Source organism: Mya arenaria, chromosome 17 (genome assembly GCF_026914265.1).
Source record: "Mya arenaria isolate MELC-2E11 chromosome 17, ASM2691426v1".
Classification (NCBI taxonomy): Eukaryota; Metazoa; Mollusca; class Bivalvia; order Myida; family Myidae; genus Mya; species Mya arenaria.
In genome coordinates, this window is record NC_069138.1 from 23,756,578 (window position 1) to 23,770,061 (window position 13,484).

Below are 13,484 nucleotides of genomic sequence, written 5' to 3' on the forward strand. Positions count from 1 at the left end.
ATGTGTGTTTTATTCAATTGAAATGATATTTGGAGTATTTTCAATTCTCTTTTAACATGGAAAACATTCAATACCTAAAATGATTACAGTTATTTAAAACATGCGGTTAAATGAATTTCACTCCATTATTATAAAAAAATCAAACAATAATGCCACCGAAACTTGGTTCCATTGTACAGTAACGATCAAGTGTGTTTAATCCAACTAAAAGTAGTTTGTTATACTCATCTCAAAATGTTTGCCCATGTTAAGTATGTATCGGATGACCCTGGAGAAAGTTTATCAAGGGTGATCCCGCCTTTGTGAGCGTTCGTAAAATGTAAGGAAAACATTTATGTCCCTCACTCTTACGCAAGTCGGTGCGACACCAAGACATTAAGTTAAAATGATATCATTTGTTTGTATTGTATTTTGTTTAACTGGAGGTTTACTTAACGAATGTGTTTTAGCAGAGAACGTGGAGACATCAGAAAATGAACCTTGTTTAATAAAAGGTAAGACCATTTGTTAAGATACATATTATTGGTCCGTGGGGGACACAAGTTTGAGTTGTTTCTGTAAACTGCATATGTTTTAGCTGCTTTTGTACTCTATATATGTTTAAGACGGTATAATAATCGATATATGTTTGAGCCGACTCAATAAACTATGTATGTTTAAGTTGCTTTTATAACCCATAATTGTTTGAGCTGCTTCTAATAGCAACAGTTGTTTGAGCTGCTTCTAATAGCAATAGTTGTTTGAGCTGTTTTTAATAGCAATAGTTGTTTGAGCTGTTTTTAATAGCAATAGTTGTTTGAGCTGTTTTAATAGCAATAGTTGTTTGAGCTGCTTCTAATAGCAATAGCTGTTTGTGCTGTTTCTAATAGCAAAAGTTGTTTGTGTTGCTTCTAATAGCAATAGTTGTTTGAGCTACTTCTAATAGCAATAGTTGTTTGAGCTGCTTCTAATAGCAATAGTTGTTTGAGCTGCTTCTAATAGCAATAGTTGTTTGTGCTGATTCTAATATCTATACTTGTTTGTGCTGATTCTAATATCAATACTTGTTTGTGCTGATTCTAATATCTATACTTGTTTGTGCAGGCTCGATAGTCTATGGATGTTTGAGCTGCTTCTTTAATACATAGATATCTAAGCAGCTTCTTTAATCCATGTAAACTTGAGCTGTTTTATTTTTTTAAATAAATCACTTTCACTCCTCATGTGTTGAATATGCGGCAGCGAGAAGAAATACCCAAGCCTACGATGAATCAATTATTTGTATTAAAATTATTTAAAATGGACATATTCTGTCATGTTAATATATACTGATTATTTATTTTAATGTATGTCCTTTCAGGTCGAATAGATGAACAATCAAATCTCGTTGTGGTTTCCAAGCGTGATAATCGCCACAGACTGAATTCCTCTAATGCCAAAGATATGCAGTATGCTATAGACGGACGGTCATTTGAAGATTTCGAGAAGGCCTATTACATTAACAGAACCATGACTTATCTTCAGCAAATTTACTGCTATAAAAAAGAACAAGAGGAAAGCATCGCACAAGACCAAGGAGGTGATGAAACAGCCCAAATTGAAGACGGTATCGTAACAGCTAGGGACGCTAAACCAGTACAAGTTACCACTAAACCAAGCTTCATTTGTGATACAGATTTTAGGACGGAGCCTGCTCTTGAATCCATGCTCCACGAATTACGAGAGATTCCGCCCTCGCAAATGAATAACCTGACAGAAATTATGAATCAAGCTAGGATGCATGCCGCAACAGGTCAAACCGACGTCGCGGACATTTCAAGCCTTTGTTGCAATTTAGGTGGTTAATTGTTGAAGCCATCGTAACAGTTGTTGAAACATTTTATACCTTTAAACTTAAGGACATTTGATCCAGTATACGACACGTAAAGCGATTATGTTTTCTTTCTTTTTTGGAACTCGTGTGCAAATGTTTTGACTATTATAACTACATGGTATCTATTTATATGTGTTTCTCGTAGTTGTATATTACAGATGAAACCTTCTGCTTCTGAGCTTCTGTTATTTGTTGTTGTTTTTTTTGCTAGAAGCTTTGGGTCTTGTGTCAGTAGTTTAAAGTTTGGCTTTTATTCCTGAAATTTGCCCGTATGAGGTAAAATGTCGTTTGAGAATATTAACACTGATATGTATTTAGTAAAATAATAAAACCTTCAGGAGACAACAACCTTAATAAGAACCAGGAAATCGGAACACCTCGACCATTTTCCATGCAAACCTCGGATGTATATGGACGGTTTACAATGTCAGAATTCTTTGCATTTAATTACGCTGCCAATAGAATTTGATACATACGAGGTTGTTTTCGATGGTAAATGGCAGAGGTACTACGATTGGAAACCTGGGATAAAATGGATACAACTGGATCACTTATCCGCCGGTGATTTTTGGTTAAATTTTGCACTTGCAAGCATCCTAATTGGTAAATAGTCGTTATTGGCTAAATATCGACCAACCAATAAACATACCAGAACAACTTTAACCAAATGATTTAATCGACGGCGTTTCTGTTGTGGCGGTTTTGGCTGCCAGATAAGCCAAATATGTCACACTTGGGGATGTGACGGGGTCAAGCTATAATGCAGCCACACTATAGGGCGCGGGCAGACCTTTATAAACTCAACAACATCAACAACAACAAAAACAAAAACAGATAAGTCATCAACCTGCACTATGTTTATACAACTGATGCATGTAGTTGTTACGGCATTAAATAAATGTTCATTTACAAACAAATGGCTGCATTCGTCCAAACTTTAACATATTTGCGGGATTAATGCACAACAATTGCCACAATGTAGGAAGGTGAGAGACAGTGGTATAGTGGCTATGATTCGGTTAAAAATGTTTCTTATTTTTACCGGTTTCAGGTTCGTATCTCACTTGAACAAATGTTAACTAATATTTATTATCAATTTCAAAAATATTCCTTTTTAAGCTTTTTATTTAAATATAGAATTGATTATAAGTGTTTTATCGTGTTTAATAAATACAATGCGTATTTAAAGGTGCTGCACTCCGTATGATGAAATAGCGAAGAAAAGAGAAAATAAAGACATAAACTTGGTATCGATGTGTACAATACTTTTAAATTTACGAACTGAAGTATCACATAGTATTCAATTAATTTAGTTTCGTAGTTTTTTCTTATTTTTCCATTAAAATATATTACTAGTTATGTCAAAAAAAAGTTGGTGCCAATCTGGTGTATAGTCCTTTTAAGTCCAATGGCCTTCAATTCAATCAAGTTCGAGTTTAATTGACGATGATATTTAATTCGCATTTAACCAAATTGATTTTTGAGTCACATTTTATGATTAATCAATAATATTAAACAATATATGATTATGTTTATTCTTATAATCATATCATAGATGTGACAGTGATCCTTTGAATAACATAATGTAGCTTATTCGGCCTTAAAACAAGTTACAGCTCACCGTTTGTATGTCCCTCTGAAAACTAGTTGTGTGTAACCGCTGAGTAGACTTTACAAGACAAGTATGTTAATAGTACCAGTAAAAACAAGACTGTTGTAGTCTGAATTAATAGTTGTTGAGAAAATAATGTGAGTTATAATATAATAGTACAGACCACTTCGGTGCTCTTGATGGTAACTTTCAAGTAATGCACCAGTCAATTGTAACTACGGCCCTCAGTTCCGGGGGTATACCGGGGATAGCCTGGTATATGGGCCGTGTTTTAACCTTCCAGGTGGCCCCGCAGTTCCGGGTGAATGCGATAGTTTTGTCTATCAGGAATAGCGGGAAATGGGCCTTACCTAGGGTCCCTGGGGTGCGGGGCATTTGGCGAGGATTTTACCAGCAGTTCGTCCCCGCAGGACGGGGATTTTACCCGGGGGCGTGATTAATAGTGCAGCCCATACATATTGAATGGACAATCCTATCATTCTTATATAACAGTCATAATTTAAAATGAAGCGTGAATACAAACTAAGCAAAATTCATATTATTTAATAACATATTAAGAAATGTACATCTGTTTTCAATCTAATAATACAAGGACATAAATTATATCATAAACAATCACAATGTGTAAATAACATGCATAAATAATGTTTACTTTTTTGCAATTAATAAACAATCTTTCTTCACTGAAAACAATAATAAAAACATACAATATAGAAATGATTAAACATAACCAAAATCAGTTATATGCGTTAACTCAATACACAGGTGAACTATGTTTATGAAAAACTATGTAAAATATGTTAACATGTGTTAAACGGCATGGTCGGTTGGAGAATATCGTGGACTTTTTACGATCGTTGAACTTGTATGTACACCAGAATCAGAATAACAGTCGGTAGAGATGGCATAACGATCCGGCGTCCTTATCGAAGGAGGTTCAAGGGAGTTAACTGTATTTGCAGGTAACTCAGATGTAGAGTTCGAGTTGTGTCCCTGCGTTGTAAGGTTTACCCTTTTTCGCATTTTTACCTGCAGCTGTAGGTTAAGGTCACGGACACGTGTCTCCATCTACAAAGACAAGTGACAGAAGGTTTTAAAAGTTAACAACTTTGTTAACAGCATCGTTGATAACTTTCAAATGAGAGTTTTGAAGAAACACTTGTGATCTGGATTATCTTTCAAATACTCAAAAGAAATGTTTCAGCTATATGCTTAAATTGTTTAAACATCTAGCACATTATACAATATTTCATCGTTGAAAGTTATCAACGATGCCGTTAACAACGTTGTTAACTTTAACAATTACCAAACAATTGACCGAATGTCAGCGTCGAAAGCTATGTTAATATATTTCCCTTAAATTAATAGATAATTGAATATCATTGTTTTTACATACTACTTTTCGTTAAAATGTCTTTTGAAAGTCGTGAACAAACAGCCCATTGCAAAGCTGATCGTAAAAAAACTTACCTCAGCTATCTGTTTCTTCAGCTGTTCATTTTCTGTCAGCAGTTTCTGGTGCCTTTCTTCCTCCTCCTTCCCCACAACCGATTCCGTCAGAGACCGTATTTCGTGAGCACTGCGCTTTGGATTGCGCAAAATCTCTATGAACTGCAAAGTAAGCGGTTATTATAAACGTCACCTAAAGTGCTGAGGTTTTATGAAACAAGATCAATAGTTTTTAGTCCAAACGACATTCTGAGGTGAAGGGCCCAGGTCGGCACTGGAATCCAAATAACAATATAAAACTGTGGTTGTCAATGTTGCACGTGGTTAGATTTCTGCTACAAACCTGTCCTTTTATTGTACAGTTGCATCTGATGTAAGATTTGTAATTGTGTTAAACAGAATCAAATACTTATTGTGTTCAAATACTTGCTGATATAAGCCTTCTACGGGGTCATCAGGCATCAGCATGTTACATTATTTATATTTGAGCTATCTTGGAACTAGCTTATTTGTGGATCGGATTTCTCAACTTAATACATACCTTTGGTCCAAAGATGAGACCCATCGACAAAAAGCTGCATAAGATAATTGCTAAGGCTACAAACGCGAAGGAAGCATCCTGCTGGCTTTTGATTATAAGTACAATTGGAACAGTTATTACACACAACACCTGCAAAAGAAATGTAAAGGTTTTGAACAAAGGGCATGTTGGTGATAAGGATTAAAAGTTCTAATAACTTTCATCATCTCATTTAAATGTGACCTTCCTCTAAAATATTGTTTCATCATCATCATCATCATCATCATCATCATCATCATCATCATCATCATCATCATCATCATCATCATCATCATGTCACCAACACCACCATCACCATCATCACCAGAAGCAGCAGCAGCAGCAGCAGCAGCAGCAGCAGCAGCAGCAGCATAAGCAGCCGTATCATAAGCAACAGTAGCATCATCATCATCATCATTATCATCATCATCATCATTATATCGCCACCACAATTATCATAATCAGCAGCAGCAGCATCATAAGCAGCAGTATCATAAGGAACAGTAACTTTGGCTTCTACATAATCGCCATCATCATCATCATCATCCCTATCATCATCATCATCATTATCATCATCCCTATCATCATCATCATCATCATCATCATCATCATCATCATCATCATCATCATCATCATCATCACCGCTGTCATCATCATCATCATCATCATCATCATCATCATCATCGTTGTCATCGTTGTCATCATTATTATCATCATCATTATTATCATCATCATCATCATCATCATCATCATCATCATCATCATCAGAGCAGCAGCAGCAGCAGCATTTTTAGCAGGCAGAAGTGGCATCATCATCATCATCATCATCATCATCATCATTATCAACATAATAATAATAATTATAATAATGATAATAATAATAATAATAATAATTATCAGCATCAATATTAGCATCAACATCAGCATCATCCTTATCTCGTCAAATTTACTAAGATTCGTTTTTCGGATATAATGTTTGTATAATTCTTAACTTAGTGTAAGTAAGACTTACCACAACATTATAAATACTCATGCCCACAAAACGGGAATCATTGACTTGTTTTAATTTCACACTTCGGGTTTCGTACGACAAGAAAATTCCAAAAAGAAGTAAAATCCCCTTGTGACCAAATATTACACCTGGAAAGAAATTAGAAACATGAGAAATATATCGCGAAATAAATTTAGGAATTGGAACAAACAAAAAAAGATATAAGAGTAAATAAGACTAAAGAAACCTTCGATTTGTATAATTCTTGGAAAAAGCATCATGCAGCATGTTATTTGTTAGCAATTTATACGGTACGAAACACTACTGGTACGGGTTAATCTACACGTGGACTTCTTTATGTGCGCTACGTCATCAAAGTGTGAGTACATAATGCCAGTTCAGAGCCATCAATTTTAATGCTTTATTATGTGGAATTCGTTTGACTTTATTGATCAAAAGAAAATAGTAGTTGTTTAGTAGTTGTTTACAGATAGAAAAAAGCCTATTTAAAACATGTTTTCTCTCCAATAAACAGCTACGTGGCCACATATTCCCCAGTAAAAAAGCGCCAACATATCGCTAGGATTGACTTATAAAAGAAAAACTTGTTTATTGTTCTATCACTTAACAGAATAACGCATTTGTAACTGCTTTACCACATAGTGTGTACGAATTTTCCTTTAAAGAGAAATTAAACAAAGTAATTTTGAACTCAACTGCAATGTTTAGCTAAACGAACAAGTTCACATTGACGTGGTGTTTCGGAACCTCTCTGTTTTGTCTTTTACCGCGACTAATCGGCGTTTAGAACCTGGCCCTAATTTCTCGATTACTATTAAGCATTATATACTAAGTATTTTATTAGATTTTGCCAAATTACTTAAATTTAAATTGAGTTTAATTAACGCATAGTAAATAGTGATTGTCTTAAATATAACTTCTTTTCAAACTATCAAAACTCCTTATGAGTCGAAGAAAACGCAATGTATTCTAAAAGAAAATAGTGTGCTGAGCGGAAGCCTATTTTAAGAAGCTTAAAATTGTTCGAGAAATTAAGGCCAGCTGAAGTTTTCATTTCAGGTTTCTGTAAAACTGAGATAACTTTTGTTAATTATTTCTGATTAGATCAAATAACTTACCTAACCAAATTGAATTGTTATGAGAATGGCAATGCTCCAAGTAAGGCTTCAGCATTATATCATGTTCCGTGGTAGGCGAGGGTTCAAGGTCGAATATTTCAAGGTCACGGTACATCGGGTCAATCACTTGCCACGTCGTTAGTATTATAAGGTCGATGGTGAGAATTATTATCAGCACAAGAAAAAGCTCACAGTGCTTGACATCCTGAAAAAAGTACGGAAAAAAATGAATTATATATAGTCTGTAAATATACGAACATGAAAAGCAGCATTGAAAAAGGACCTGCTATGAATCGATTAATAATGTTTTACTTTTTGTTTTGGTTTAAACTATTTTTTCAATGACTGCTGAGAAAGTTTCATTTGCTTTTGCTAAGTTATTCTCGTTGGCACGATGTTGCGCGAGAGTGTGGTCTTGTGTTGTAGTGGCAACCGGAAAACTAGAAAAAAACCACTTGGTGACCACCAACCAAACTCACATGCGTCAAGGCCAGGCTTATAGAAGTAGAGCAAAAACAATTCTAAGAGTTCCGCTATGTTATTTGATTAATCGAAATAGTTCTATGTTAAATGCATTATTAACAAGTCTGGCGAATCCCAGCAGGGGTCATTATAAGGTTTTCTATCCATCATAATGCTGACGTCTGGCATTCCCATATAACATTAGATGAAAAGTTAATTACCGTAAATAATTTTCGTTGAAATATGTTTGAAAAACTTAAAACATCACTTAAAACATATATTTCTGGTAAATTCTTAATAAGCATGTTATATCTTTAGATTCAAATCACCAACATAAGATTGGATGAAAAGGCATCAAATTTTATTTTTTACAGCCAATGGTACTGGGAAAAAGCCATGTATACGAATAAAGATGGTATTATCGGCCAACACTTATGCTAATAATAAAAGGGTTAAACAGTAATGGGTGATCGTCCCTCGCCGATAGTTCCATTTATACCAGCTAAGTAATGGAAAGAATATCGGTCCTTGGATAATACAAATTAGGTATGCAGTCATAGAAATTAGACTTTTGTTGAACGTGCCCGAATTATTATACTATTGCTTGGCATATTTTTTTAACAAGCCCTGCTATATCAAATTCATAATTTTAACAACCCCGGAAGACAATTTACCAGTGCAGAGATAGCCGGCACGTGTTAAATTTGTCCACTGAGTATGACCCATAAAGATATTACAGCATTTAGGATTGAGTTCAGCGCAACATTAAATTCCCGACAGAGAAAAGTTGCTATCAAATCGGGTCTGCTCTAGATGTATTTCTTTCTTCCGAAGGGTTGATCCCCCCAAATTTATCCAAATATCTAAGACAAACATAAACACAAATGAAGACTGACAAACCTTTTTATCTTTCTGTCTTGACGTGGTTAGTCTATGGACAGCCCATATTTTTGAGAACATCCCGCCGTACCCTAGGGAAAATCCTATTGATAATAACCAGGCCCGAAGCTGGAAAGGAAATGACTTCGTTATAATTACGATCCATCATAAATTGATAATATCACGAAAGAAAATCCGTCACAAAACGAGGCTAGAGTCAATATCCTATGCCTAAATTAATAGAGGACAGACATCATTGGGGATGGTTTGTATCCTTAACGTTATGGGACACTGTACCTTATCTAATCAAATTGTTCCTGTTATAGAATGCTATATAACGTCTTATTACTTAAATCATGTCTGGCCATGACGTTTATTAATGTTTTATGTTAAGATGTTTTAATTTCCTGTCGTCTGTTGTTTTTCATATTGACTTATGTAAAAGACAATGCCACTCTGAAAATATAGAAAAATAACCTACCTAGGTCACTATTGTTAACAACTACTAGTTTTGTGCATCTGTTGCAAGCCAATTGTTTTTATTTATTTTATGTTATTGCACACAATATTACCGTTTCGACAGTGGATACAGTTTATATAAAAAAAACGAAAATCAAATTTGATAACCGAACAGAGAGTTTCTCAAAACGTCGGATAACTCGAGGTTTTAGGTTGAATTCGGCGTCCTGGAGTTATCGAAGTTTAAAATTTACTGTATTCCATACAGACCTGGCACACCAAGGGATATAACTCTTCCGGTACAAATCGCCCATCAAGACCGAGTAGAAACACACAAACGAGGCAAAGAATGCAGCCAAGCACGACAATACTGTTTACGTGAGGTTGGGAGTAAGCTATGCATCTGAAAATACGAACAGTAAGGAATCTTACCCAGAAATGAGCGAGTTCTATGAAAGTTATATTAGTCTTAATGTTAAAGTTAATGCCTGGTGACCCCATATATTCTGGTATCATTTGACACATACTAATGTGTAAAATAATTGACATAAACTTCATTTAACATTATTAATGTAGTTTGTTTGTTTTTGCACATTATTTTTTGAAATCGGACACAAAATGACCTATTAGCAATAGTTCAAGGCCAACACAGCTGAGTGTTATATCAGTTTTTGTCCATTTTTGTATATTTAACTTTTCTGCTAAAAAAACTCATTGAAATTGTACTAAAATAATACTGGCTCACCAGACATCCGTAGTTGGCGTATATGTGTAACCGATACCTTAACCTTGTACAAATCATCCTCACGTGATATGCGTGACGACAGGCGTAAGGTAACAAGTGTTTGGATTCAATTCATGTTACATTTATTTGAGCAGAGACAATTATATGTTTTATTTAGAGCATGCGCTTATACAGTTAAATGATAGCAATTATATGTAGTTTTTTTGGCATTTCTTTTTCTCGCAATGGTATCATCTGGTGTCTAGTCCCTTTAAAAGGTTAGTTATCGAATATTGGTAACACGTAATGTTGTATTTTCATGAGTTATATAAAACAAAAATGGATTGAATATACTGGGATAAAGAGCTAAGATAAAATTGATTAAATGGTGGCTTTACGTATAAGACTACGTAATTGTTATTTATCTGTACTTAGTATCTGTATCTTGAAATAATATGTGTATATGTTGACAGACACTGAAAAGTTTCCGATGAAAGTGATATGACACAAAACGACAACACAGTCAACATCTCGACTATTGTAGAGTCTTACAGAAATGAGTACATTTGAAGTCAGAGATTATAAGTACATTCCATTGCCGAGAGTATAAGATAGGTTCATCCCAACCCGAGGGTAGGGTGCTTGTGCTTCAACGAGGTGTACCGCGTGTCGGCAGATACCCTGTGCGAGAGTTGGGATGAACCTATCTCCTACGATCGGCCGTGGCAGATGCTTTTCTTCCCATCCCAGGAAAACAAAATATAGTATAAAACGTATTCTTGTTTATTTTTGACAAACTGGTACTTGTTTATCTTTGCCTGTGGACAAGATAAGGATTTTCAGCAAGGCCAATTGGTTGGATCTACTTATCTGGGGTGAGAGAAAAGGTATTCTTATAAAAGCAGATTATCTTTTAACAATGCACAATATTCATACGAAAAGAAGCTGAAATGGCAATATTTACGGTTCTGGACGGAGCGAAGAAACATGTTTTGAGCACAACGACCTTCTGAACGCGACCGTGATTATTAAAAAAAATATCATACCTCTGCAGCAGTAAATTATATAAATTGTATATCTATTAAAAGACCTTCAGTTTTTTTTAAAATGGTTAAAAAATCGTGAGTATATAGAATATATTGTTAATATTCAGGGTTGGAACAAAGGAGGTGAAAGATAGATATGTATAAAGATATTTCACACAAAAACACGCATTACCCGCTACATATTTCCCATGATAAGCTGAATCAAGAGGATGGATCTAGTCATAAATTTGAAACTGACAAGTTGTTTCTAAAACCTTTTTAATATATAATATACGCTAAAATAAATAAAGTATGAAATCTGGCTACAGTTGTAGCTAGATCAAATATAGAGTTGGTTTAAACATATTTTATTATTGAAAGAAACTTACAAAGTATGCAAGGTCATATATACAATCAAAATATAGGATTGGGCTGAAAGATGGTAAACAACATAAGATAGTCCTTTCTCGTCAAATATAGTCGAGTTTAATCGGTCTTAGAAAGGTAAGGTCACTTCATAAACTAATATTTAACCGCAATCATAGGAGCAATTAAAAATAACCATACTTTTAAAACATGCCTATAGTCAACAAAGTAAAATAAGTGCATTGCTACGAGTGTGTATAACCAACCTCATTTATACAATATAAAAGTAATAATAGCCTTTACATTAATTTGTCTGATGGAATTGTATCACAACTAAATGCTAAAATCTAATAAATCCGAACAACGAAACATGCGTAAATTATTTTAATTCTTTCACTCACCTGCGTTGGCTATTAAAAATGTTGAAAATCAGACAAACTACGCCAGCAATGATGCCAACGACTGATAAGCCACACATGGATAAAAATAGCCCAAGGGAGACTACTCTTAGTATTGGTTTTTGCATTGTCCTGTCTGGTGGTGGATGATCATCTGAAACACATTATTCAAATTTTTAAAATTGGTCATTTCAACAAATCAACGCTATAAGCTGGAGAATGTTGGAGTAATATATTTGTTTGAATCATTCTGCGAGTTATAGACCACAGGGTAAATAGATTTTGTGTTTAAACGTATTCATTTTACAACGATTGTGAAACAAATTATAACAATTTCATTCTAATCACTCTCGTTGGCAAGATGTTACGCGAGAGTGTGCTTTTGTGTTCTGGGGGAAACCTGAGTTCCCGGAGGAAACCGACTTGTACTGCTTGGTGACCACAAATTTACATGCGCCCAGGCCGGGAATCAAGCCCAGATCGCCAAGTTGAGTAGCAACTGCGCCAACCACTACAGTAACCGGACAACCATATTATTTACACATATATATGCGACGTAACCCTTCTTTAATCCCTGCAAAACGTGGACGGTTTTATTCCAGCAAATTGGTAATAAGGAATGTTAGAAACTCTCTCCCTACCTATCCACTTTTCAGTATTGAGCCAAGTAAGATTGTCTGAATTTTGATCGTAAAATCCAAGGGTATGGTATGTACCGTCTGGAATCAAACAAGCATACAATTGCATAATTGAAATATATTTTGGATAATATTACTATAACATTATGGTGTTTTTTTTTAAATGCACGTTTTACGATATTAGAAAGTTTAAAGTATAATGTTACTGCACGTTTTCCACTGTTACTTAGACTTACTTGTCATTTGTTCAATTTTCGTCCATGCAATTCGGTCGCCTTGAGACGAAAATGCAACATTACCCTGAAATAAGCACAACAAGTTGTCGATTCACAATGCTTTTGATGCTGGAAATTACAATGGTAAAGTCTGAATTTTGCTGAAGCAGATAGTGATAACATAACTTGCCAACTATATGTATATTTGCAGGGTTAAGAAAGTCTACGTTATTTTGGATTATTCCTCGTAACACGTTTGAAAACGACCACAATTTTGAAATGTTGTACATATTAGTATAATATTGTTCAGATGCTATTTAAGAGCTTATGTATTTAGTTGCATTAAATACTGTCAATGAGTGATATATTTACAAAGGGTAATGCGCATAGTAAAAGTCAAATAAATCCTCAATAATCCTCAAAATCAGCCCATGAAACGACGTCAAATTGTGTAACACACACGTCACAAACATCTTTTTCTAACACATGAATTATTCAAAATCGACACCATCTAAAGAGTAAGCTTCACGAATAAAGACATACCGAAACACCGAGAAATCTAGTCGAGTTCATCGCTGAGTATATTTCGTGTGTTATTTCAGAGTTCGAGTAGTTGAACTCCTCTATATTCAGTCCGCGTTCAGCAAGTCTGCAAACAAGACATACGTTTTGATAAATGTTGGGACAAAGAAAGGTTATGGCCATTCAAACTAGTT

The 13,484-nt window shown here is 34.8% G+C and overlaps 2 protein-coding genes across 2 annotated transcripts in view; one reads left to right on the forward strand and one right to left on the reverse strand.

The window, feature by feature from the left end:
* Positions 1-385: 385 nt before the first annotated feature.
* Positions 386-1,832, forward strand: LOC128223286 (uncharacterized). The gene is made up of 2 exons (XM_052932571.1): positions 386-494; positions 1,340-1,832. The coding sequence occupies exons 1-2, from the start codon at positions 386-388 to the stop codon at positions 1,822-1,824; spliced, it is 594 nt and encodes a 197-aa protein (XP_052788531.1). The 3' UTR covers positions 1,825-1,832.
* A 2,159-nt stretch (positions 1,833-3,991) lies between these two features.
* LOC128224533 (gamma-aminobutyric acid type B receptor subunit 1-like) overlaps positions 3,992-13,484 on the reverse strand; it is a 37,035-nt gene continuing 27,542 nt past the window's right edge. The window contains exons 7-17 of the mRNA XM_052934411.1: positions 13,312-13,417; positions 12,790-12,853; positions 12,557-12,634; positions 11,919-12,069; positions 9,673-9,805; positions 8,965-9,072; positions 7,603-7,807; positions 6,485-6,612; positions 5,455-5,583; positions 4,935-5,075; positions 3,992-4,532 (exon numbers count right to left, since the gene is read on the reverse strand). Of these exons, the coding sequence (XP_052790371.1) occupies positions 4,275-4,532; positions 4,935-5,075; positions 5,455-5,583; positions 6,485-6,612; positions 7,603-7,807; positions 8,965-9,072; positions 9,673-9,805; positions 11,919-12,069; positions 12,557-12,634; positions 12,790-12,853; positions 13,312-13,417 (1,501 nt within the window). The 3' untranslated portion in view covers positions 3,992-4,274. The remainder of the gene's footprint in view (positions 4,533-4,934; positions 5,076-5,454; positions 5,584-6,484; positions 6,613-7,602; positions 7,808-8,964; positions 9,073-9,672; positions 9,806-11,918; positions 12,070-12,556; positions 12,635-12,789; positions 12,854-13,311; positions 13,418-13,484) is intronic.